The sequence below is a fragment of the Chelonia mydas genome, chromosome 25 (assembly GCF_015237465.2).
Source record: "Chelonia mydas isolate rCheMyd1 chromosome 25, rCheMyd1.pri.v2, whole genome shotgun sequence".
NCBI lineage: Eukaryota > Metazoa > Chordata > Testudines > Cheloniidae > Chelonia > Chelonia mydas.
The window spans coordinates 1,386,320-1,411,405 of NC_057858.1; the positions used below are offsets into that span (position 1 = coordinate 1,386,320).

At 42.4% G+C, this 25,086-nt stretch overlaps 1 protein-coding gene across 2 annotated transcripts in view; it reads left to right on the top strand.

The window, feature by feature from the left end:
* The window catches only part of ELAVL1 (ELAV like RNA binding protein 1), a 107,311-nt gene that overhangs the window by 41,536 nt on the left and 40,689 nt on the right, over nt 1-25,086 (top strand). For both annotated transcript variants that reach the window (XM_037885482.2, XM_043535855.1), the window contains one exon: nt 14,834-15,017. In XM_037885482.2, coding sequence (XP_037741410.1) covers nt 14,846-15,017 — 172 coding nt within the window. In that variant the 5' untranslated portion in view covers nt 14,834-14,845. The remainder of the gene's footprint in view (nt 1-14,833; nt 15,018-25,086) is intronic.

Genomic DNA, 25,086 nt, shown 5'->3' on the forward strand with positions numbered 1-25,086 from the left:
TACTGCATATCTGCTGCTTTATAACTTCTTCATTCCACATTTCATTACGTGGTGTATTTCTTCCTGCACTGTTTTATTTTTAGTGGTACTTTACCTCTGTCCACCAGTACTTCTATCTTTCTTTCCTTATTATTCTTTACTTTATCTATTTTTCTCTTTTACTCAGTTCCCTACTTTCTAGTTATCTCTTAAATGTCTTCAGTCTGTCCATTTATCCCATTGCCTGCACATGTACACCCCTCCAAAGGAGAAGTAACCTGCAGCATCTTCGAGTCATTCTGCTTCCTGACTCTCCTCTCCACTCAGCATTGAAAAAAAAATAGTCACGTGAAATTTCACATTAGACATCCAATTAAAATTTAACTCTGATCCGCAAAACATAGCTTTCAACAAATACGTTACTTTTCAAGTTATAAAAAGTTCAAAAATTTGAAGCAACTTAACTCCCAAGTGTCAAATTATGTAAATATCTTAGGTATGTTTAACTGTGGAATACAAAACAGTTTTGTGTAAGAACTTAAAAGTGAAAATATTAGTGTCTGATATTCATATGCAATTAAATTCTTAACCTCATCTTCGAAAAAAAAATAGAGGTTTAGCAAAAAGCTTATAGAATCCAATTGTGTACATTGACCATTGTGACTGTGTAATCTGATTTTCTCCCATTCCCTCCTATTGTTTTTTTACTTTCACTTGTTTCTTGTCTTAATCTAGCTTTAAACCCTTAAAGGAAGGGATCAAGTCTTTCTTTATGGTTTTTGCGCAATGAGGGCACCAATTCTCCAGTTTCTGTGTGGTGTTCTTTACAGACAACTCCTTCAGTGCCAACAGATGTGTATAACAATACACAGGAGGTAGAATTCAGTGGATAGCAACGTACGCTCCGAAGGGTTCCCTTTTCCAATCTTCTTTGGCACGCAGCATTTCTTGGGTCGAACTGTTAAGGTTAAGACCACGTTTCTGTTTAAAGCTCAGCTCTTCTGAGTGCTTTAAAATCTACATGGTTACTCCAATTGCCTTGAATTTGGTGTGCCTCATGGCAGTGAGGGTTCAGTTAGTGAGCCAGTTTGGAGCTATTTGACCAAGGGGTTTCTGAGATACAGCCCTCCTTCCTCCTCTCCTCCCCCCCCCCCCTTTTTTTTTTTCCAAGTTGAGAGATTCTAGCACCCTTGTTGCTCTTGGATAGAGATGAAACCACATTATCACACCAGAGCTTCTACTGCTCAAAGGTTACCCCAACAGAGTGCATGGCACCCACCAGCCCTCTAGGGAAAATCAAATTAAAATGTTTGGAAAAGATTTTTCTTCTCCTGTTAAGCTTGTCGTCTGTCTCATGTACTTAGTCTCACTCCTAATAGATTGCACTGAACATGCACAGAGACGTTAACAGATTTCAGAGTAGCAGCCGTGTTAGTCTGTATTCGCAAAAAGAAAAGGAGGACTTGTGGCACCTTAGACTAACAAATGTATTTGAGCATAAGCATTTGTTAGTCTCTAAGGTGCTACAAGTATTCCTTTTCTTTTTAGAGAAGTTAACAGGATTGTAAGTGTTCAAAATTTCCCAGACTTCAGGGGTTCCCAAACTCTTTGCCAGCACAGCCCCATTTTATTTAATTTTTCTCCCAGGATCCCAGACAGCATGAATGATGCCATTTTTTCTACAAAATTGCATCATCTGCACAGCGTGACTTCGTACTTACGGTGTGTGGGTGTGTGTGATCCTCCATTGTGACCACGAGATCACTGCGTTTGGAGCAAAACGTGACCGGCCTCCAGTTTGGGAACTGCTGCAATAGTCCTCTTAACCTACCCACTGAGTCAGAGTCATTCAGTTCAAGTTTCACCTGGGGCAGAAATCTGGAAAAGGTTGGGAGGCATATTGCTAAAGTTCATCTGTAAAGTTTTCTTTTAATTTTTCTTGTTTCAGAGAAATGTAATCTGAGTACAGCAAAATATTCAGAAGGCGCTGAAACTATTTTTGAAAAGAAAGTAACTTGCACATGTGAATGTTCTTTGAGAGGGCAGAGGTGATTAGGGGTGCAAGAGTAGGTGGTAATAGGGGAAAGGGGTTTGGCTCTGCTGTGAGGGATGAGGTAGGAGTAGGAGGAAAAAGGATGGTAGGAAAGGATTTCCCTTGGCATCTTAAGATGAAAGGTAACTTAGGGGTTGACTGCATCTCTTTTTTATAGTGCGGTAAATCGTTGAAAAGCATATCTCTTAAAGTTCATTGACCATGCTTCAAGAAGCAGGGAGGCTTCCTGGGCTTGCAGTCTCCATCCCCCATAGGTCAATGGCTCTCAACTTTTTCCGACTACTGTACCTTTTCAGGAGTCTGGTTTCTCTTGCATACCCCATTTCACCTAACTTAAACTATTTGCTTACAAAATCAGTTCTAAAAATACAAAAGTGTCACAGCACACGATTTACTGAAAAATTGCTTGCTTTCTCGTTTTGACCATATAATTATAAAATAAATCAATTGGAATATAAATATTGTACTTTAATTTCAGTGGATAGGATATAGAGCAGTATAAACAAGTCATTGTGTGTATGAAATTTTAGTTTGTACAGACTTCACGAGTGCTTTTTATGTGGCCTGTTGTAAATATCTAGATGACTTGATGTACCCCCAGTTGAGAACAACTGCCATAGCTAGTTGATTTGTCATCTCTTCCTGTTGTTAGCTAGATGGCTTTGTTTACCTTTTATGTAAACATACCTTCATTGTCTTCCTGAGGACTAGGCTGGTTAGACAAGTGAATACATAATTCTTTATGATCCAGACATGCTAACTCCCCAACCACCTTGTGAGCTTTGATGGTTTTGTTTACTGTATATGTAAATTGCAATTCCATTGTCACTGGTCTCCCTGGTTCATTTGGATTCAAGACCTGGACAGACCTGTTACTACTTTGTCCAAATGCAGACTTCAAAGCATAATATAATTGAGTATTCATAATTACTCATAGTGTCAATACGTACATTTTTAATTATATTAATCACCAATGTTGTTAGTTTTCAAATGATACCTTACAAGGCATAGTTTGTACAGATATCATTGCAGTAGCATGTAGGGGGTGAATCCAGGGTGCTTAGGTTCACAAGGCTGAGAGCCCTTTTGTGTGTATGCTGGAATTTGGGGGAGCCCTACATTTCTGTGAGGGACTGAGCCCCTCTCCCTGCCTGCTTGTGTGTTCTGGGACCTGGAGGACCTTGCTCCTCTTGGGGTGTCTGAGCTTCTTTTTGTGCCCCTCCATGCGACGAGGATCTGGGGTGGGAGGTGTGGTGCTACCGGGGCTGGAGGTAATGCTGGGGGGTGGGGGGCCGCCAGAGTGTGTGGGGGAGGCTCTTTTTGGAGGAGTGGCGGACTGGGTGGATCTGGGGTATGGCTGGGGAAGCCTGACTGACTGCAGCAGGGTCAGGAGTCTCAGCTGAAGGTAAGAAGTGGAAGTGAGAGGTGCAGCTTATGCTACCTAACAAAGTAGCATGCAGCCTTCCAGTAAGCCGCTGCCTTGTGATATGTGTATGCAGCCGCTTAGGGCGGGGGTCAGTAAGAAGCAACTTCTTACATATGAATGCATTGTATTGCCAACTACTGGCTTGATGGGGAGCTGAAAGTGTGGCAATAGGGGGGCTACATACTGGGGGGAATGGTGAGGCAGGGGGTGAAGGAGAGACACACCAGTCTTCTCACACATGCTTAAAGTTACTAAGTCATCTAAGGTTTTGGGACATAGACCAGTAGCATATCAACTGCAAACCAAAGGTGAGAACTCCGACTGTCTAGAAATGACCACTAGCTCCTACCAACACACTTTTTTTCTGTTTAACTCTGCATTAATAAAGGCTTTTCCCATTTAATTTCTTCGTATTATTAAAGTTGTAAAATTCAAAGCTCTGAAAGCCAGGAAGCAGCGTTAAGGTAAATGCCCACATAACCTGAATTCTGCCCTTTGGGTGATGCCCCAATACACCCACAACATGCACGCTCCCATGCTGCCTTTTCACTGTAATGGAGAGTAGCTACCTGTGCTTGCTGTATGCTCAAACACCGAGTCTACTCCCTCAACAGAATACTATCCTTTCATCGCCTCTTTACACTTGTACATAAGATAGAGCCTAACCCTATACTTTCTCCAGCCCATCAATAAATCCACAGCCTGTTCTCATATCCCACCTCACTACTGACAGTACCCTTAGTAAGGGTGCCCTGCTATTGACACAACCTACACAATCCTATACTGACATAATGGAGACTGAAACCTCAAGGTACACATGCACTTCTTTCCTTCGATCACACACAATGGGGGCTCAGCCCCAGATCTCCTATCACAATCACAGCTCTTCCAAGCTGCTCCAACTTACTTTTCCCCCCATTCAGTGAAGCTACACCTGGCACAATGAATGCATTTGGAGTGCATCTAGATAATTCCCAGTAGCTATTATTGCCAGCTTCAGGGGGAAAACTAAAATGTGTGGGCTTTTTTCTGTACTTCCTGATTTTCAGAAGTTTGAGTTTTTTTGAACTCAACATTCTGCAAGGGCATGAGGCATCACCAGACAACTCTAACTGTTTTAACAAAGATTTTTGCCACTTACTACAAAGCGTTTTCCTGTCAAAAGGGTTGACAAGACTTTTCCTTATTGGCTTTTTCTGCTGATGGATGAAAGTTCTCTTTGTGCTTTGGTGGTGGACACTTGAACATTAATATCAAATGTGCTAATTTTTCCTGTTTAATCATTTGAATCCTCCAATTTTGTTGTCCCTATAACTTACTAAATCAGCGTAGGTATACTGTACATGTTGTTCTGGTGCCTGAGCACCTTACAGATTTGTTAATCATTGTAGCAATAAAGATATGTCTGCAGGTTGCATGTATTGTTCTGGCAGCGTCTGGTGCTCCTTTGAGTCGGTCTATCCTGGTCTGTGGGGAGCTTACTTCTGATGATGAGCTTGGAGAGGTTTGAGGGTTGGTTGAAGGCGAGAAGATGGAGTTCAGGACAGATTGGCGGGGGGGGCGGAGGGATGAGGTCCCCATTAAGTATAGTTGTTTGTTACCCCATATAGGTTTCAGTGTGGGGTGGTAGGTGACAACTAGGGGTGTGCAGTTGGAGCGGGTTTTATTTCCATCTGAATGCAGGTTCTGTTGGGGTATTTGGGTGGCCTGTTCTATGATTCAGTCTACTCTCTGGTGGAGTGTCCTTTGTGTGGTGAAGGCAGTTTTAAGTGTGTTTTTAAGGTATGTATCCAGTGTGATGTTGCAATCCGTATGATTTTATGGAAATATATGCTTATGAGTGTAAATATAATGTAACTGGAATATGCTTTATGCAAAAGGTCTCTTGTAAGGTATCATTACAAAGCTTATCTATTTAGGGTGTTCATCCCATTTTTATGAATGTATCGTTCTTGTATCCGAAGCTAGAAATTTGAAGTATTACTCTGAATTCCTATTGTAACTATGCAAAGTATGGGCCATTAATGGTGGCCTGGCATCTTGATGGCTCCTATTAACTAGGACAGTTGGTTGTAAATGGCTCTGTTTACTTGTAAGCCTTCCTATATACCTGTGTGCCAGCCAGTGGGTAACGAAGTCTCACATGTGAACATGTCACATGATACTAGAATTCATCTTAAACCCGGTGCTTTTCCATTTAGAAGGAAGGGTGAGAATCCAGAGAGAGACAAAGGATTTCCGCCTTGTGCCAAAGATCTAAAAGGGGGTGGAACAGAACAAGAGAGATCCCCTAGTTACCACCTGAGCTGGAGCTAACAAGGACTGCACTGGGGAGAAAGGATTGGGCCCAGACTAAGGAGGAGTCTAGTCTGTGAAAGAAACTTATTGGAACATCTCTGAGGGTGAGATTTACCTGTATTCAGTTTCTTAAATGTATTAGGCTTAGACTTTTGTGTGTTTTTGTTTTATTTTGCTTGGTAACTTACTTTGTTCTGTCTATTATGTGAAGCCACTTAAATCCTACTTTTTATACTTAATAAAATCACTTTTGCTTATTAACAAGCTCAGAGTAAGTGATTAATATCTGGGGGAGCAAACAGCTGTGCATATCTCTCTATCAGTGTTACAGAGGATGGACAATTCATGAGTTTACCCTGTATAAACTTTAAACAGAGTAAAGTGGATTTACTTGGGGGTTTGTTAGGTAACCTGCTGAGTGGCTTTCAGTTAAAGCCTGCAGCTTTGGTTGTGTGGTTCAGACCTGGGTCTGTGTTGCAGCAGGTTGGCATGTCTGGCTCAACAAAGCAGGGTTCTGGAGTCCCAAGCTTAATGGGCTTAGAGGTAATTCCAGCACGTCAGGTGACAGCCTCAAGGGGGTCTCTGTGACCGAACCTGTCACGTCCAGGACTTCATCCTCTGAGCATATTCTGTGGTATCTGAGTGCCTTGCTGTACAGAACAGATTTCTTGGTGTGTTTGGGGTAGTTACTGGATCTATGAAGGTAGGCGTGGTGATCCACAAGTTTGTAATACATAGTTGTCTGTAGGATTCCATTATTGAAGGCGATTGTGGTGGTCAGGAAGTTGATAATCCTGTGGAAGTGTCCTAGAGAGAGACTGATAGATGGATGATGGATGAAAATATTTATGTATCTCAGGTATATCATTGGTTTTGTAGTGCATTTGTCCAGAAATTGTTCTTCAAGGTTGGCCATGAAGAGGCTGGTATATTGTGGAGTCATCCTAGTATTGAGAACTGTTCCCATGGTTTGGACAAAGTGTTTGATAACAATTTTACATTCAACAACAATGAGGATGAAATAGATGAGTTTGGCGATTGTGTTTGGGGTGGATAGCTGCATGTTGTCTATTGTCTTGGAAATATTTGAGGCAGGCAGGTATCCTGTCATTGTGAAGGATGTTGGTGTACAGAAAAGTGACATCCTTGGTGGCAAGGATGGTGTTCTGAGGGAAGTTGTTAATGTTGTGGAGTTTGTGGAGGAAATCACTTGTGTCCTGGAGGAAGCTGGTCCTTTTTGTGATGAGTGGTTTCAGGATGGTTTCTATGAGTCTTGATTTTTCCTTCAATAAGAGTGCTGTGGACAGGTATGATGGGTCTGCCTGGGTTCCCTTGTTTATGTATCTTGGGAAGCATGTACAAGGTCCCTGGGGTAGGCTCTTGGGAGGATGAGTTTATAGAGTTTGTCTTGGAGTTGTTCAGGAAGGATTTGAGGTCCTTAAATTCCTGGGTGAATTGCAGCATGGACTCTGCTTTGAGTTCTTTATAGCAGGGCTTTGGAGCTGTGTTCCGCTCCAGCTCCAGGCAAAAACCTGCAGCTCCATGGCTCCGGAGCTGCTCCGTGGGCTCCGCTCCAAAGCCCTGCTTTATAGTATGTGGGTTTTGGAGAGCTTGTTAACGTAGTCCCCATAGTTGAGGACTATGATGGCATTCCTTTTGTCAGATTGTTTGATCACTATGTGGTTAGATAATCTAATCACCAGATTAGACTTCAGGGACTGTATAGCTGTCCTCTCAAAGGTGGCGAGATCCTGGTGTATGTGATGCTTTTTAAGGATTTCACAGTCAATTTCTTTCATGATGTAATCAATGTAATGATCAGAGGTGTGGTTTTGTCTGCTCTGTGGTGTCAAATCAATTCTTTTTCCTTATGAGTGTCAATGGGGATGTGGTAATATGAGTGGTGTCCTCACTGTGAAAGAATTTAATTGAATCGATAACTCTTCTAGGCACCAAAAATCACAGGCTGAAAAGATTTCAGAGTAGCAACCGTGTTAGTCTGTATTCGCAAAAAGAAAAGGAGTACTTGTGGCACCTTAGACTAACAAATGTATTTGAGCATAAGCTCATGAAAGCTTATGCTCAAATACATTTGTTAGTCTCTAAGGTGCCACAAATACTCCTTTTCTTTTTAGAGAAGTTAACAGGATTGTAAGTCTTCAAAATTTCCCGGACTTCAGGGGTTCCCAAACTCTTTGACAGCACAGCCCCATTTTATTTAATTTTTCTCCCAGGATCCCAGACAGCATGAATGATGCCATTTTTTCTACAAAATTGCATCATCTGCACAGCGTGACTTCGTACGTACGGTGTGTGTGTGTGATCCTCCATTGTTTGAATTCAAGGAGGTTTTTTATTATTATTATTATTTATTATTATTATTATTTATTATTAAAGAACCATGGCGATAGGTAGCTACATCTGGAATACAGATGTAGAGACTGTACCTAAGTGACAGGTTTCAGAGTAGCAGCCGTGTTAGTCTGTATTTGCAAAAAGAAAAGGAGTACTTGTGGCACCTTAGAGACTAACCAATTTATTTGAGCATAAGCTTTCGTGAGCTACAGCTCAGAGCTGTAGCTCACGAAAGCTTATGCTCAAATAAATTGGTTAGTCTCTAAGTTGCCACAAGTACTCCTTTTCTTTAGGCTGCATAGAGACACTGGTTTTATGGCTTATTACAAGAATCTGTAACCTGCTAACCACCCTTCCTAGCTGCCTTCTTCCCCCCCGCCCCACCCTTCCTTTCCCTCCTGTGACTGGAGGAGTGTTCACAGGCCACTTCCCCTTGAGTGATCATAAGAACATAAGAATGGCCATACCAGGTCAGACCAAAGGTCCATCTAGCCCAGTATCCTGTCTTCCGACAGTGGCCAATGTCAGGTGCACCAGAGGGAATGAACAGAACAGGTAGTCATCAAGTGATCCAAGCTCTGTTGCCCATTCCCAGCTTCGGGCAAACAGAGGCTATGGACACCATCCCTATCCATCCTGGCTAATAGCCATTGATGGACCTATCCTCCATGAATTTACCTAGTTCTTTTTTGAACCCTATTATAGTCTTGGCCTTCATAGCATCCTCTGGCAAGACTGTGCATTGTGTGAAAAAATACTTCCTTTTTGTATGTTTTAAACCTGCTGCTTTTGAATTTTGTTTGGTGACCCCTAGTTCCTGTGTTATGAGACAGAGTAAATAATACTTCCTTATTTACTTTCTCCACGCTGGTCATGATTTTATAGACCTCAATCATATCCCCCTTCAGTCATCTCTTTTCCAAGCTGAAAAGTCCCAGTCTGATTAATCTCTCCTCATATGGCAGCTGTTAATACCCCTAATCATTTTTGTTGCATGTATTTCAATGGATCAAAATGCAACTACTTATGCTAAACAATCTTTGCATCTTGTATTTAGCTGTGACACTCTGTACGTTTCCCAGACCTGAGGAAGAACTCTGTGTAAGCTCGAAAGCTTGTCTCTCTCACCAACAGAAGTTGGTCCAATAAAAGATTCTACCTCACCCACATTGTGTCTTATAGAAATTTTAGACAAAATGTGATATCTCACTGATTTATTTATTTATATGTATATTTAAAAAAATTATTTTAACCATAGTACTTGAACTTTTTAAAAAGTGAGTGAAAATTTTCATTCATCCTGAGAATTGACCTTCAGTGTTCTGGTAACACAGATTTGAATCCGAACTACAAGGGTAAGTGAAACATAGGCTTGTTGTGGAATTCTTTCAGTGGAGAACTGGAGGTCCTGGTGATGTCAAGGAATTATGATGTCATTGGAATAACAGAGACTTGGTGGGATAACTCACATGACTGGAGTACTGTCATGGATGGTTATAAACTGTTCAGGAAGGACAGGCAGGGCAGAAAAGGTGGGGGAGTAGCACTGTATGTAAGGGAGCAGTATGACTGCTCAGAGCTCCGGTATGAAACTGCAGAAAAACCTGAGTGTCTCTGGATTAAGTTTAGAAGTGTGAGCAACAAGAGTGATGTAGTGGTGGGAGTCTGCTATAGACCACCGGACCAGGGGGATGAGGTGGATGAGGCTTTCTTCCGGCAACTCGCAGAAGCTACTAGATCGCATGCCCTGGTTCTCATGGGTGACTTCAATTTTCCTGATATTTGCTGGGAGAGCAATACAGCGGTGCATAGACAATCCAGGAAGTTTTTGGAAAGCGTAGGGGACAATTTCCTGGTGCAAGTGCTAGAAGAGCCAACTGGGGGGGGCGCTTTTCTTGACCTGCTGCTCACAAACAGGGAAGAATTAGTGGGGGAAGCAAAAGTGGACGGGAATCTGGGAGGCAGTGACCATGAGTTGGTTGAGTTCAGGATCCTGACGCAGGGAAGAAAGGTAAGCAGCAGGATACGGACCCTGGACTTCAGGAAAGCAGACTTCGACTCCCTCAGGGAGCGGATGGGTAGGATCCCCTGGGGGACTAACATGAAGGGGAAAGGAGTCCAGGAGAGCTGGCTGTATTTCAAGGAATCCCTGTTGAGGTTACAGGGACAAACCATCCCGATGAGTCGAAAGAATAGTAAATATGGCAGGCGACCAGCTTGGCTTAACGGTGAAATCCTAGCGGATCTTAAACATAAAAAAGAAGCTTACAAGAAGTGGAAGGTTGGACATATGACCAAGGAAGAGTATAAAAATATTGCTCGGGCATGTAGGAATGAAATCAGGAGGGCCAAATCGCACCTGGAGCTGCAGCTAGCAAGAGATGTCAAGAGTAACAAGAAGGGTTTCTTCAGGTATGTTGGCAACAAGAAGAAAGCCAAGGAAAGTGTGGGCCCCTTACTGAATGAGGGAGGCAACCTAGTGACAGAGGATGTGGAAAAAGCTAATGTGCTCAATGCTTTTTTTGCCTCTGTCTTCACTAACAAGGACAGCTCCCAGACTGCTGCGCTGGGCATCACAACATGGGGAGTAGATGGCCAGCCCTCTGTGGAGAAAGAGGTGGTTAGGGACTATTTAGAAAAGCTGGACGTGCACAAGTCTATGGGGCCGGACGAGTTGCATCCGAGAGTGCTAAAGGAATTGGCGGATGTGATTGCAGAGCCATTGGCCATTATCTTTGAAAACTCGTGGCGAACGGGGGAAGTCCCAGATGACTGGAAAAAGGCTAATGTAGTGCCAATCTTTAAAAAAGGGAAGAAGGAGGATCCTGGGAACTACAGGCCAGTCAGCCTCACCTCAGTCCCCGGAAAAATCATGGAGCAGGTCCTCAAGGAATCAATTCCTGAAGCACTTAGACGAGAGGAAAGGTGATCAGGAACAGTCAGCATGGATTCACCAAGGGTAGGTCATGCCTGACTAATCTAATAGCCTTCTATGATGAGATTACTGATTCTGTGGATGAAGGGAAAGCAGTGGATGTATTGTTTCTTGACTTTACCAAAGTTTTTGACACGGTCTCCCACAGTATTCTTGTCAGCAAGTTAAAGAAGTATGGGCTGGATGAATGCACTATAAGGTGGGTAGAAAGTTGGGTAGAAAGTTGGCTAGATTGTCGGGCTCAACGGGTAGTGATCAATGGCTCCATGTCTAGTTGGCAGCCAGTGTCAAGTGGAGTGCCCCAGGGGTCGGTGCTGGGGCCGGTTTTGTTCAATATCTTCATAAATGATCTGGAGGATGGTGTGGATTGCACTCTCAGCAAATTTGCTGATGATACTAAACTGGGAGGAGTGGTAGATACGCTGGAGGGCAGGGATAGGATACAGAGAGACCTAGACAAATTGGAGGATTGGGCCAAAAGAAACCTGATGCGGTTCAATAAGGATAAGTGCAGGGTTCTGCACTTAGGATGGAAGAACCCAATGCACAGCTACGGACTAGGGACCGAATGGCTAGGCAGCAGTTCTGCGGAAAAGGACCTAGGGGTTACAGTGGACGAGAAGCTGGATATGAGTCAGCAGTGTGCCCTTGTTGCCAAGAAGGCCAATGGCATTTTGGGATGTATAAGTAGGGGCATAGCGAGCAGATCGAGGGACGTGATCATTCCCCTCTATTCGACATTGGTGAGGCCTCATCTGGAGTAGTGTGTCCAGTTTTGGGCCCCACACTACAAGAAGGACGTGGATAAATTGGAGAGAGTCCAGCGAAGGGCAACAAAAATGATTAGGGGTCTGGAACACATGAGGAGAGGCTGAGGGAACTGGGATTGTTTAGTCTGCGGAAGAAAAGAATGAGGGGAGATTTGATAGCTGCTTTCAACTACCTGAGAGGTGGTTCCAGAGAGGATGGTTCTAGACTATTCTCAGTGGTAGAAGAGGACAGGACAAGGAGTAATGGTCTCAAGTTGCAGTGGGGGAGGTTTAGGTTGGATATTAGGAAAAACTTTTTCACTAAGAGGGTGGTGAAACACTGGAATGCGTTACCTAGGGAGGTGGTAGAATCTCCTTCCTTGGAAGTTTTTAAGGTCAGGCTTGACAAAGCCTTGGCTGGGATGATTTGATTGGGGATTGGTCCTGCTTTGAGCAGGGGGTTGGACTAGATGACCTCCTGAGGTCCCTTCCAACCCTGATAGTCTATGATTCCAAGGCCAGAAGGCACCATTGTATCTAGTCTGACCTGTATAACAGAGGCCATAGAACTTCCCAAAATAATTCCTAGAAGAGATCTTGTAGATGAACATCTAATTTTGATATAAAAATGATCACTGATAGAGAATCCACCATGACCTTTCGTAAATTATTCCAATGTTTATTTGGTCTGGTAAAAATGTGCACTTTTTATTTGCAGTCTGAATTTGTCTAGCTTCAACTTCTAGCCATTCGATCGTGGTATACCTTTCTCTTCAGACTGAAGAATGCAAAGCCTATGGGTAGCGAAACTAGGAGAGTGTATGGAGTTTAGTATTTCTGAAGTTAAAAGGAATAAGATCACTGTGGCTAAAAGGTTAAAATGGCTTCAACACTTCCAGTGGCTGGCATGAGGGTGTTATACTGCGAAGGAAGGATGGTATTAGAAAAATCTAGTGTGAAGTGCATGATATCACTTGCGGGGTGGGTGTTTGCATATCTTATTTATACATCAATGTATTGAATCAAGGTACTCTGATTCCATGGTGACAAGCGTAACACAAATTTTTAATGTTGAAGGTCTGTAGGTACAGTAGTTTCATAAGTTTATATGGAGCCTGGCAGGACTACAGGGGTGGAAAATTTTGCATCTGTATACTGTCCAAAGTGTAGGGTCCTGCAAATTGGTGGTGGTGGTACATATTTCCATCTAGAACTCCAGTTTAACATAGTACCGCACTCTGGGTTAAATTAATCTTGTATGCTGATGGGTTCCTTGTGTAATCAGGAACTTTTTTTTAATGTAACTTGTTACAAAATGTGTTTGTAGGATGCTATAAAAAAGAGTGCTAATATATAGTGACCAAAAGGGACTGGTTCTGCTTTATATAACTGGTGATGGGAGTGATTTGGTAAGTTGAAGTTGGAATTTAATTTCTACAGCAAAGATTTAATAACCGTATGAGTGTGCTCATGGACATAGATTTTCTTTTGAAAATGTTGTAATTGGCCAGATGTAAGGTTATGCCAGTGCACCAATTCTTAGCTGTGTACAGTAGGGACCTCCATCACTTATGCCCATTGTTTTTAAATAACCGTCCGCTTAGGCATCACCCTGTTCAGTAGGAGCTGTTGCAGCCCTTTTGGCATAGGGGAAGGAGTGCTAGGCTGAGAGCTGGGATTCTGAGTTCTAGTCCCCATTCTTCCACTAATTCTGTGCACTTCACAGCCTGTGTATGTGGCCTTGTAACTCAGTAACACCTAGTTTAGAAGGCAGGGAAGTATAATCTCCCCCCTCTGAGAGTTGCACAAGATCATTTCAAACAGCTGGGAAAATAATCTAGTCTCTAAATTTCAGAAGGGTAGCTGTGTTAGTCTGTATCAGTAAAAACAACTAAGTGGATTATGTCCCATGAACGCTTATGCCCAAATAAATTTTAGTTTCTAAGGTGCCATAAGGACTCTTGTCTCTAATGTTGCAGACCAAGTCTCAGCCATCTAGCTACTTTGTTTCTGAGAATGAATGTGCCAGGCCTGTGTGTGTGTCTGGGCTTTCCAGAACCCCTAGGCCCCATTTCCCTCCTGAGCCAGGAATAGAACCTGGCAATCCTGATTCTCAATATTCTCAGATAGTTGTGTAAATCCCTGCTCTTCTGGTAGCTAGCCCACACAGTGGATAACAGCCTGATATTGTGACCAGTTATTCATTTAGCTCAGGTAAGTACATCTCTGTTGTGGATTTAAAAGTTCTGGATTCAAGTCCTTCTAATGTGTTAAGTTGGGTGAGGAGGTCAGTATGATTTCACATGAAACTTCTGCATTTTTTTCAGGTTTTTTTAAACTTAAAAAATTATAATAAAAAAACCACTCCTGTTAAAAGCATGCTTGAGTTTCAAAGTCAAGCCCTAAACTAGCAAATGCCAGAATTAAGGTTCTTATGCAATCTTATGTAATTTGCCTCTTGTGTATGTATTATGAATTATTAGTCTTCATGTGATCACATGCTGTCAGTTCTACAACACCCATGCTTCATTCTGTATAAAGGCTGGACAGTGTATAAGGCAGAGGTTTGTAAGAAAATAACTTGTAGTTAAGACACTGCACTGGAACCCAAGAGAACTGGCTTCTATTTCAGTCTCTGCCACAGATTTCCTGTTACATTGGGTGAAGCTGTCACTCCTGCAGTCTGTGTTCAGCCCCTTGCTCATATGCATTATAATAACTTTTTTAACATAGTTTTGTGTATGTGATTTGGAAAAACATTGAAATGTACCTAAAATATATTTTCACTCCTGTTTTCCCCCCCAAATTTATTGAAGTGAACATCTGGGGTTCTTTTCAGTGGTTCAGGTTTGTTAGCTTGACAGAATGAAGTAGTCTGGAATTTTTTGAAAAATACTGGAGTTTTCCTTTAAGAACTAAAGATAATATATAGTTTTGAAATAGTTACTTGAAGCTTTCAATTGAATACAGGCAGAGAAAGTTCAATTTATTTTAAAATGAAGATTTAGACCTTATTTGTGACTTTTTTCTCTTTGCAGATATTTTATAAAATGTCTAATGGTTATGAAGATCACATGGCTGAAGATTGCAGGGATGATATTGGTAGAACAAATTTAATCGTGAACTACCTCCCTCAAAACATGACACAGGATGAGTTACGGAGTCTATTTAGCAGTATTGGCGAAGTTGAATCTGCTAAACTTATTCGGGACAAAGTTGCAGGTATAATCTAGTCTATACAAATTTTTGCTTTTTGGTAGACTGCTTGCTCAAACCCTCGACTAAATGCAGTTCAAGTAGATATTTTGAATATCTGTGTATATTGTCTGCAGCTACCAGCAATGAGCACAACTAGATTTAATGCAATGTTAAGATTAAGAAATAAAGTACTATAAAGTCCAAGACATTTCATAAATGAAGGGGCTAAATTCATCTCTTGGATTAGGAGGTGCAACTCATTAACTTAATTCAGACCCTGGTGTGAACAGGTCCATTCAACCTGTAAATTATTCTGAAATATTAACTTGGCCTTATTGAATAAATTGAGACGTAGACTGTGCAAACAATCTGAGTCTTCAAAACAAGAAAATGCTACATGTGCAACGTGCCTTATATATTGTTGCAGGAGAAAACCTTAAGGAATTTTCTTATTTGAGTGCTTTATTTTGTGACCTTAACATTGCTCTAATGCTAATTCCATTTTAACTTCCCAAGTTCTTTAAGGAAGAAGGCAGGAAGGGGCTCAGGAAAAAATAACAAACACAGAGCTGCTTAGTCTTGTGGAATTTGATGGTCCTTTGAAATTCAGATAATGTCATCAGAGCCATAGCTTTCTTGATACACCTATTCATCTTATTAGCTAACAAGGTTCACTAGCAGAGCCTTTATCAGCTTCTTGGTGTGGAAATGATGAGGTGGTTAGAGTATAAAGGTACTGTAATTTTTGACACGCTAAGCAGTTTCCTGTATTTACAAGTTCTGCTCATCCTTGTTCAGAATCTTTTGAGTTTTCAATCTCCTGCTTCAGCAGGTGAGGTTGTAAATTCCTATAACCAAGTAGCTGTGCAGCTAACTGCCTGTGGATGCATGTTTGCCTACACCCATGTCTAAGCATGCAGCTAACAGCCTAGTGGAATTTTCTACAGCACTTGGTGAATCCTGCAGTTCAAAGATTCTTACTCTCTTCTTCAAAATTAGCAAAGCCCATATTGTTCATTAAGGCCTATTTACATACCAAGTCTGAAGCTTCAAAATTAAGTGGCTGAGTTATCCTCATGAATAAAAATTAATATTTTTACAGAATGTCAGTTTTGCTAGAGACGAAGCATGTAAAATTTTGTGCAAAAGGTGAATATTTTAGAAAGCATGCATGTGAGAACAGGTGACTACAGCAGAAATAAATTTTAGTCTCTAAGGTACCACAAGTACTCTCATTCTTTTTGCTGATACAGACTAACACAGCTACCACTCTGAAACCTACACCAGAAGTGGTTTTGCAACTTTAGAGACTTTTTCCCTCCCTTCTTCCCTCTCCACTACCACTACATCCGATTCTGGAGGGTCTGGTGTGGAGTTTCTGCTATTCTATTCCCCTAATCTGTCTTGTGTTTTTTGGATCATCCTTTGCTATGAATAGCTCCAATACTTGACTGTGTTTCATTACTTTCCGAAGCAGCTACGGGGTGGAATCTATGAGCAGCAGCTGCACAGACATTGGTGCTACAGGCATATTTGAGAAGACATTAGGCATCAGTTAACGTTTGGAGGATGATCTTTGCTCCTTATGATGGTAGTTTTTATTTAATCTTGTTTTCTGCAGAAATGATGACCTAGACCTTTTTATGAGGGAAAACTACTTATTGTTAGGTTTCAGAGTAACAGCCGTGTTAGTCTGTATTAGCAAAAAGAAAAGGAGTACTTGTGGCACCTTAGAGACTAACCAATTTATTTGAGCATAAGCTTTCGTGAGCTACAGCCCACTTCATCGGATGCATACTGTGGAAAGTGTAGAAGATCTTTTTATACACACAAAGCATGAAAAAATACCTCCCCCCCCACCCCACTCTCCTGCTGGTAATAGCTTATCTAAAGTGATCACTCTCAGTATGAATTAACCTGCTTAACACAGGCTGAAGAATTCATATGGTAATTCCTATACTGAAGGAAATTAGTTGTCCCTATTATATAAATGAATACTTTCAGGCCCAGTTACTTGTGGTTGAGTTAGATATGCAACCTCTCTATTTAGACTTTAAATGAGAATGAATTTACTTCTTCCCTTGTAGGTAATTACGCTTTCTTTTAAGAATTTGTCTTATTTCCAGTTTGAATTTTTATAAATTTAATTTACAGGCATTGGATCTTGTTATGCATTCTCTGCTTGATTAGTCCCCTAGTGTCAAATACTTTCTACCTCAGTAGGTGTCTATAGACAATGATCAAGACCTTTAACTTTTTTGCCTAGCTAAATTGAACTTTTTAAGTTTCTCATTGTATGACATGTATTCCATTCCTTGAATCACTTTCATAGCTCTTCTATGAACTCTCTCCATTTTTTTCCAGTCTCCTTTTGAAGTATGCGTATCAGAACTGGATGCAGTATTCCAGTAGTGGTCTCACCAGTACTGTATATGCAAGTGATGCTCTCTCCCTACTCTTACTAGATCCCTGTTTATACATCCAAGAATCTTGTTAGCCTTTTTCGCCATAGCATCCCTCTCATGTTCAGGTGGTTTACTACAGTGACCGTAAGTACTTTGTAGAGTCACTGTTTTCAAGAATAGTTGCCCATCCTGTAAATACTGGCCTATGTTTTTGCTCCTAAATCTATGACCTTGCATTTGGCTATATTGAAATTCATGGTTTCAACTTCTTCTACATAATTTACCAAGCAATTAGATTACTCTGTGTGAGTTGTTTACTGCTACAATTTTTCAGTCGTCTGCAAACTGTATCTGCAAAGACTTTATATTTTCTTCCAGGTCATTGATTAATTTTTTTTTTTAAATGGCATAAGGCTGAGAAAGACAAGGCAGGAGCCCTCTGTAACAGTGTTTCTCAAACTATGAGGCAGGTCTCCAAGGGAAGAGCAGGAATGGGTCAAGGCAGGTGCAAGCTCTGTGTATGTTTGTGTGGGGGTTTTTTGTTTTATTTAGTCTGTTGTGAAAAGTGATATTGACGAATATGACTTTTCACATTGCCACCCTTACTTCTGTGCTGCTGCTGGTGTAGCGTTGCCTTCAGGACTGGGTGCCTGGCCAGCAGCTGCTGCTCTCTGCTCTGCTTTCAGAACTGGGTGGCAGTATATGTACTTGGGGTGAGGGGGATAAACTACTACAGATACTATTACAGATACTACAGATCAAATAAGTTTGAGAATCACTGCTCTGGAAGTATCCCCACTATTTGATCATTCTGTTAACAATTGCATTTTGAGATGCTAGCCTATTTTAATTTATTGAACAAGTATCATACTGATTTGATGAAATGCAGATTTATTAATCTGAGGTACTAAATCTTATGCCTTACAAATAACTTGATAGAATATACTTTGATATCTTTAACCACCAGATTTGTAATGTTGTTTAAAAAATCAAGTTTGCTTGACAACGCCTATTTTCCATTAAGCTATGTTGATTGTCATTTAATTATTTTTCTGTCTTCTCTGTATTGATAGTCCCACAGCATCTGTTCCATTATTTTTGCCTGACATTGAGGCCAAACAAACTAGCTGATAATTAGCTACTTACCTTGTTTTATTCTTTGACTTTCTTCTTGGTCTCTGGAATTTGTTTTCCAAGGTTTATTGAACTAACACTAGTGACCTGCAGACTCTTGGGTGCAACATTTCCAGATCTGTTGATTAAAAGTTTTTAACTTTAGTAGAAGCTGCTTAACACCCTCCTTGGTTACTGCTGGAATGGTGCTGTTATGAGTTGGATATGTTATCTAGTTTTGTTCCTCATACAGAATAAACGTTAACCAAATGCTTTTACCTTCTGTGCATCATTGACTATTTTACCATCTCAATCTAGTAAAGAAGATCTGTATAAGTGTTAGGATTTCTTTTGTTCCATGATTCATTAAAAATATTCTTCCATATTGTCCTTTAACCTGTTAGCCATTGATACTCCATTGGTACCTTCAGCTTCCTTTGAGTCAACTGCAGTTCTTAACTTCTAGTTTATATTCATTGCAATCCATTTCCCCTTTTTCCATTTGCTGATTGCTGCATGCTGACTTATCTTTCATATGCTCTCAGCCAAGATGCCCCTCTAACTGAAGCATTATGCTCTCAGTCAGTATTGCATATAATTATTTTTAGCTTTGAGAAATTGGCCCTTTTACAATTCCTAAGAGTCTATATTACTGGCTGGGACTGTATTCTGTTTTCACACAGCAAATAGATCATGGTCACTTTTGCTAAGGCATCTGCTAACTCTTTATTTTGCTGAGAATGCATCTTTGTCCCTTAAATAAATAAAATTCTATAAATAACTAATCTGTTTAGTATCTTTTTTTGAACCATTTTTACTAACAAATGGTTGTCTTTAGTTACATTTTTCCATATAGTTAAAAATCATTGCCAGTTATCCTTGTATGTACTGTTGAAGAAATTAGTGTTTAAGCAATTTTCTCTTTCAAAATGGCCACGCTTTCCCGGAGGTTAATGGCTTTTAAGCTACTTGTGCCCAAGTAGAGAAGAAACTGCTTTTCTAGAGGGGAACATCCAGAGTTACTTTCCAAAGTTTTAGTAACTAGTATCTAAAACCACTACTTCAGGGCATAAGCCGAACCTCTAACTTCTGGGGTTTAGGAGGAAACTTCTTCCCTGGGAGCAGGTTGTCCCATATCTGTTAGGGTTTTTTTGTATCTTGTGGCCATCTTTTGTGTTTTAGAGACAGGATACTGAACTAGATGGAGCACTCATCTTGAATTTCTGTATTCTGATGGAGTGGTTATGGTTCTGTGCTTGCTTCAAAGCAATCATCTGACTTTATGTGCGGAGTGTCTGGACTGAGGGTTTTGTCCTGAGAGCCTTTGCATTGCTTTGTTGGTTGATTAACTCCTCAAAGGAGGTTGAGGTTCCAAGTGCTGTTTGATTGTCACATCACACTTGGAGCTCTTGGTGGCTGGCTTGGTTGGAAGGTTGGACACCATGGATATTTCTCCTGGTTTCATGCAGAAAACTGTACCTGTAGCCTGTTTTGTGCTGCTGTTTGTGGATATGTAACACCCTTGTCTTGATATAATTCGTGTCAATGGTTGCCCAAGGTTCATAGGCTGTCCCAGCCCCCCTTAACAATGCTTCAGCCTATCACCTGACTGGGGGCAAAGGGATAGTGCTGAAAAGGATTATGACTCTTTAGAGTGTGATGGGCTGATTCCTCAAAAGCTATGTAAATATCCACTGAGGAGGAAGACAAGGGCAATGTCTGTCTAGGATGATCTTACTTTTGCTCACTTCCTGAAGAAGCAACCCCAATTCACTTCCTAAAGCACAAGCCCATCGTTTCTCTTCCTGCAATCCCCTGCTTTATTTGTTACACACCTTTGAATGAGGCAGGGGTGGGGTGAGGGCTTCAGATAACTGCCTCATTGGGGGCATGGCTACACCTTCAGCGCTGCAACGGCACAGCTGGACTGATGCTGCTACAGCGTGTCTGGTGAAGACGCTCTGTCAATAAAACTACCTCAGCGAACGGCAGAAGCTATATCTGCAGGACAAGCTCTCCCACCAACATAGCACTGTGCACATGAGCACTTGCGTCAGTGTAACTTATGTCGCTCGGTGGCGGTTTATTCACACCCCTGTGTGACGTAAGGTATGCCAATATAAGCTATAGTGTAGATATAGCCTTACTATGTATTCTAGGCATTGATTGAGGCCCAGATTCTGTGGGGCAAGAAAATAGCATGTGGTCATATCATTGGGGCAAAATTAAGGAAGAAGGGGCAGCCTTTATGGCAAGTTTAAATGATTTCCCCCTTAAAATAACTCTTTATTTAGGAAGTAGTTTTGCAATTTTACAAATCTCTCTACCACAAGTATAATATTAACAATTACAAAAAATTAATTTTGTTTAGAGAACTTATACAAAGATAGTCATCGGTGAACCTCCTTGTCATCAAAGGCTTTTTTTCTGCTTTAAACTGAAAAGACTGTTCTTCTTCGAGTGGTGCACCCTATTGTATTTCAGTGAGGGCTTATGCATGTGCACCATGTGTTTGGATCTGGAGATTTTTTTCAGGTGGTAGTGTTCGTTGATCTGCACATGCGCCTGTGGCTTGCCTCATGGTTTTGTCTGAGTTGATAAAGGGCGGACAGAACTGATCACGTCTCCAGTTCCTTCTGACTGCAACATGGTCTGGATCGGAACTGTTAGTGTCTTCTTGCATGTGATGCACTTACTACTACTACTACTACTACTACTACAGCAACAACAAACACAACTGAACAGAGTTTTACAGAGTGTTACCATTTCTGCTGGTTTTATAGTAGTTTAGTTTGTTAGTAGAATCGGGGTTCCTTTTTGGGATGTTTTAGTCCCAGTGGAAACCCCTCCACCAACCCCCCCCGTGTGGGTACTGGACTATGCAGAGAACCCAAGGCTTTAAAATCAGTGCCTCCTGCCCATGTTCCTTCTTGGTCAGCTACGAACATCAACGCTGCATCTACTGCTTGGAAGAAGCCCACATTTCATCCAGGTGCAGTATCTGCCAGTTCTTCCCAAGCCATACCCAGACTCTCCATCTCCGGAAGTACGTCATGGAAGTTGCCATGAGACCTCATTTTGACCCTGGCCAGGCAACCTCCCTGTACATCAACCTGAGGCTACCAGCAGTGTGCCTGCAACTATGAAGTCCGAGGCTGGCACCAGCAGTACCACCATGGTGGACCATGCGCTGGGGTCTAGTCAGGAGGTAAGGAAGCATGGCAGTAAGTCTTCCTCTAAACCTAAGAAGGGAGAGACTCCTTCCATGAGTTAATCATGGGGACGGAGTGCAACCTAAAGTGCACAAACATGAAAAGCAGCTACATGAAGAGACTGATCCGCCTGTACCAAGTGTGGACACACGCACACAGTCAACATCAGCATCGCTCAGAACCACAGAGCCATAACCTCCAAGGAAGACCACTGCTCTGGTTCCAGGGACTGAGAAAGCGCTCTTGATGCCAGGGAGGCTGGGAAAAGTGCCAGAGCCCCAGGAAGTGTTTGTTCTGGGAGAATCAAGGTCCCCACGCTTTCTGGAGCCCTCTACTTCTAGGGAGTTGTTATCTCCAGCATCAGACATGCCACATCTGAGGCACTCCTAGCCCACCACTCCAACAGTGCACATGCTTCTGCTAGCTCCGGTGGTACTGCCAATGGAACTGGTCTCCCAAGTTTTTGTCTTCAGAGGACTTAGATGAGGGTTAGGGACCATCCATCCCTTCCCGCCACTACGAGTACCCACTGTGGCCTTCTATATTGTGACCATATTCTCCACTCCAGCTGCCACTGGTTTCCTTGTTCCGTGGGGCCCTCCTCAGCACCCTTTGGATCCATCCTGCTGTCCCTATTGGGGATCATGGCCCTAATACCTTCCCTCAGAACCTGTCCATTCTGTCAGGGAGGCTTCACCTATTTCACCACCTGAGGTGCTTTTGAGTTGATGTTTGGAACCTGTAATGGAAGATGAGCTGCTCAGAAGGTACTGCTGGAACAGGAGAAATTCCCATCATCCTCTCCTGATGCAGCAGTGGTTTCAATGTCCTGCCCGTCTTGTGATGACTACCAGGAATTCCAGGATCTCCTGCGTGGAGTGGCTGGAGAGCTTCACATTCCCCAGGAGGAGATCCAAGACACTTAGCATAAGCTGCTGGATATACTTCTCTTAGGTCGACTCTGCTTGGCCTCAATATCGAACAATGATGCCATCCTTGAGCCAGCTCACGCAGTTTGGCATACGCCAGCCACATGTACACCTACCCCAAAGGGGGCAGAAAAGGATACTGTGTACCAGTCAAGGGGTCTGAGCTTCTGTTCTCACCTCCACCTTCCAATTCACTTGTGGTCCATGCAGTGACAGAACGGGCTAGGCAACAGCATCCATGCTCCACCCCATCCAGCAGGGAGGGCAAGCAACTGGACTTTTCAGGCTGCAAAGTCTTCTTTTCAGCCAGCCTTCAATACAGGATTTCAGATGATCAGGCATTATTTGCCAAATACAATTTCCTGAATTACAGAAAATTTAAAAAGAAAAGGAGTACTTGTGGCACCTGAGAGACTAACCAATTTATTTGAGCATGAGCTTTCGTGAGCTACAGTTCACTTCATCGGATGCATACTGTGGAAAGAAGTTTCCACAGTATGCATCCGATGAAGTGAGCTGTAGCTCACGAAAGCTCATGCTTAAATAAATTGGTTAGTCTCTCAGGTGCCACAAGTACTCCTTTTCTTTTTGCGAATACAGACTAACACAGCTGTTACTCTGAAACCTGCAAGAAAATTTAAGGACTTTGCCGAGGAACTTCCACAACAGGACCAGACCTGATTCCAGAAGATTAAAAAAATCTCATCCTCCAGGACCACCCTCAGTCTTCCTCCTCCCAGATGCAACCCCTACAGAAGAGGTATTTCTGAGGAACTCGAGAGCTGTCAGCCACCTTGCCTGCTGCCATACAACCACACCACCCCATTAGAGTGTCGTCTAGCACTCTTTACAAGCTTGAGTGCAATAACGTATAAGTGGGTGCTAAATGTCATCCACTATGGCTATACGATTGAGTTCTTTATGCTACCTCATCCACAGCCCCCTTCCCCATCCCTCCTCAGGGACCACTCATGACAGCAACTTCGCCCTGGCGGTGGCCTCTTGACTACAAAGAGGGGCGATAGTGGGTTCCTCTGGACTTTTTCTATTCAACTTACTTCCTGATACCCCAATAGAAGGATGGGTGGAGCCCAATCCTGTATCTCTATCATCTCAATTGATTCATCTGCAAAACCCAAGTTTCATATGGTCACCTTAGCAGCCATCATTAGAAGAAGGCATTTGCTTATGGCTCTCCATATGCAGGATGCTTATTTTCACATAAAAATCCATCTGTCCCACCGAAGGTTCCTGATGTTTACGGTAGTCCTTCAGCACTTTCAATACAGGGTCCTGCCATTTGGACTCACCACTGCTCCCAGGTTTCAGAGTAGCAGCCATGTTAGTCTGTATCCGCAAAAAGAAAAGGAGGACTTGTGGCACCTTAGAGACTAACACATTTATTTGAGCATAAGCTTTTGTTAGCTACAGCTCACTTCATCGGATGCATTCAGTGGAAAAGCTTTCGCCATCAGGGAGGCCTATCTCTGGGGAATACAAGGACCCCATAACGCCTATCTCAATGACTGGCTCTTAGCAGCGTGGTCCAGAGATGAAGTCCCGATTTCTACCTCCATATTACTCAGACTCCTTTCAACCCATAGGGTCATCATCAATGTTGAAAAATCAACTTTGGACCCCACATGGTCCCTAGAATTCATAGGGGCCTCCATCAACTTAGTCATAGCACGAGCATAGCTACCAAGGAACGTATTCCAGTCTTTCGTAGCCCGAGTAGTCTCTCTTAGGAACTCGTAGCCCGAGTAGTCAGTGGTCCTTCTCTCCTGGTCCTTCTCTCTTGCCTGTCTCTCTTTGGCCATATGGCCTTGGGCACATACATCACTGCCTTGGCTCACCTCCACCTTTGCTGCCTCTAGATGTGGCTCCAGAGAGTTTACTCACCCATGGATCTGATACTGATGGTTCCTACTGAAGTACACTCTTCCCTCCAGTGGTGGACAGACCCCGACAGGTCATAGAATATCAGGGTTGGGAGGGACCTCAGGAGGTCATCTAGTCCAATCCCCAACTAAATCATCCCAGCCAGGGCTTTGTCAAGCCCGACCTTAAAAACCTCAAAGGAAGGAGATTCCACCACCTCCCTAGGTAACGTATTCCAGTGCTTCACCACCCTCCTCGTGAAAAAGGTTTACCTAATATCCAACAGGTCTGTGTGAGGGTCCCCTTTCTCCCATCCTCCCCGGACAATACAGTCATTACCAACACATCCCTCATAGGGTGGGAGATTGTATAACGCAGGGAACATTGACCCCTCAAGAATTCAGGATGCAAGTCAACATTCTAGAACTCTGAGCTGTTAGGAAGGCATGCCAAGCATTTCTCCTATCCATTTGCTCCCATCATGGTCTTATCATGCTGGACAACACCGCCACTGTTTACTACGTCAACAAACAAAGGGGCATGAAGTTAACGG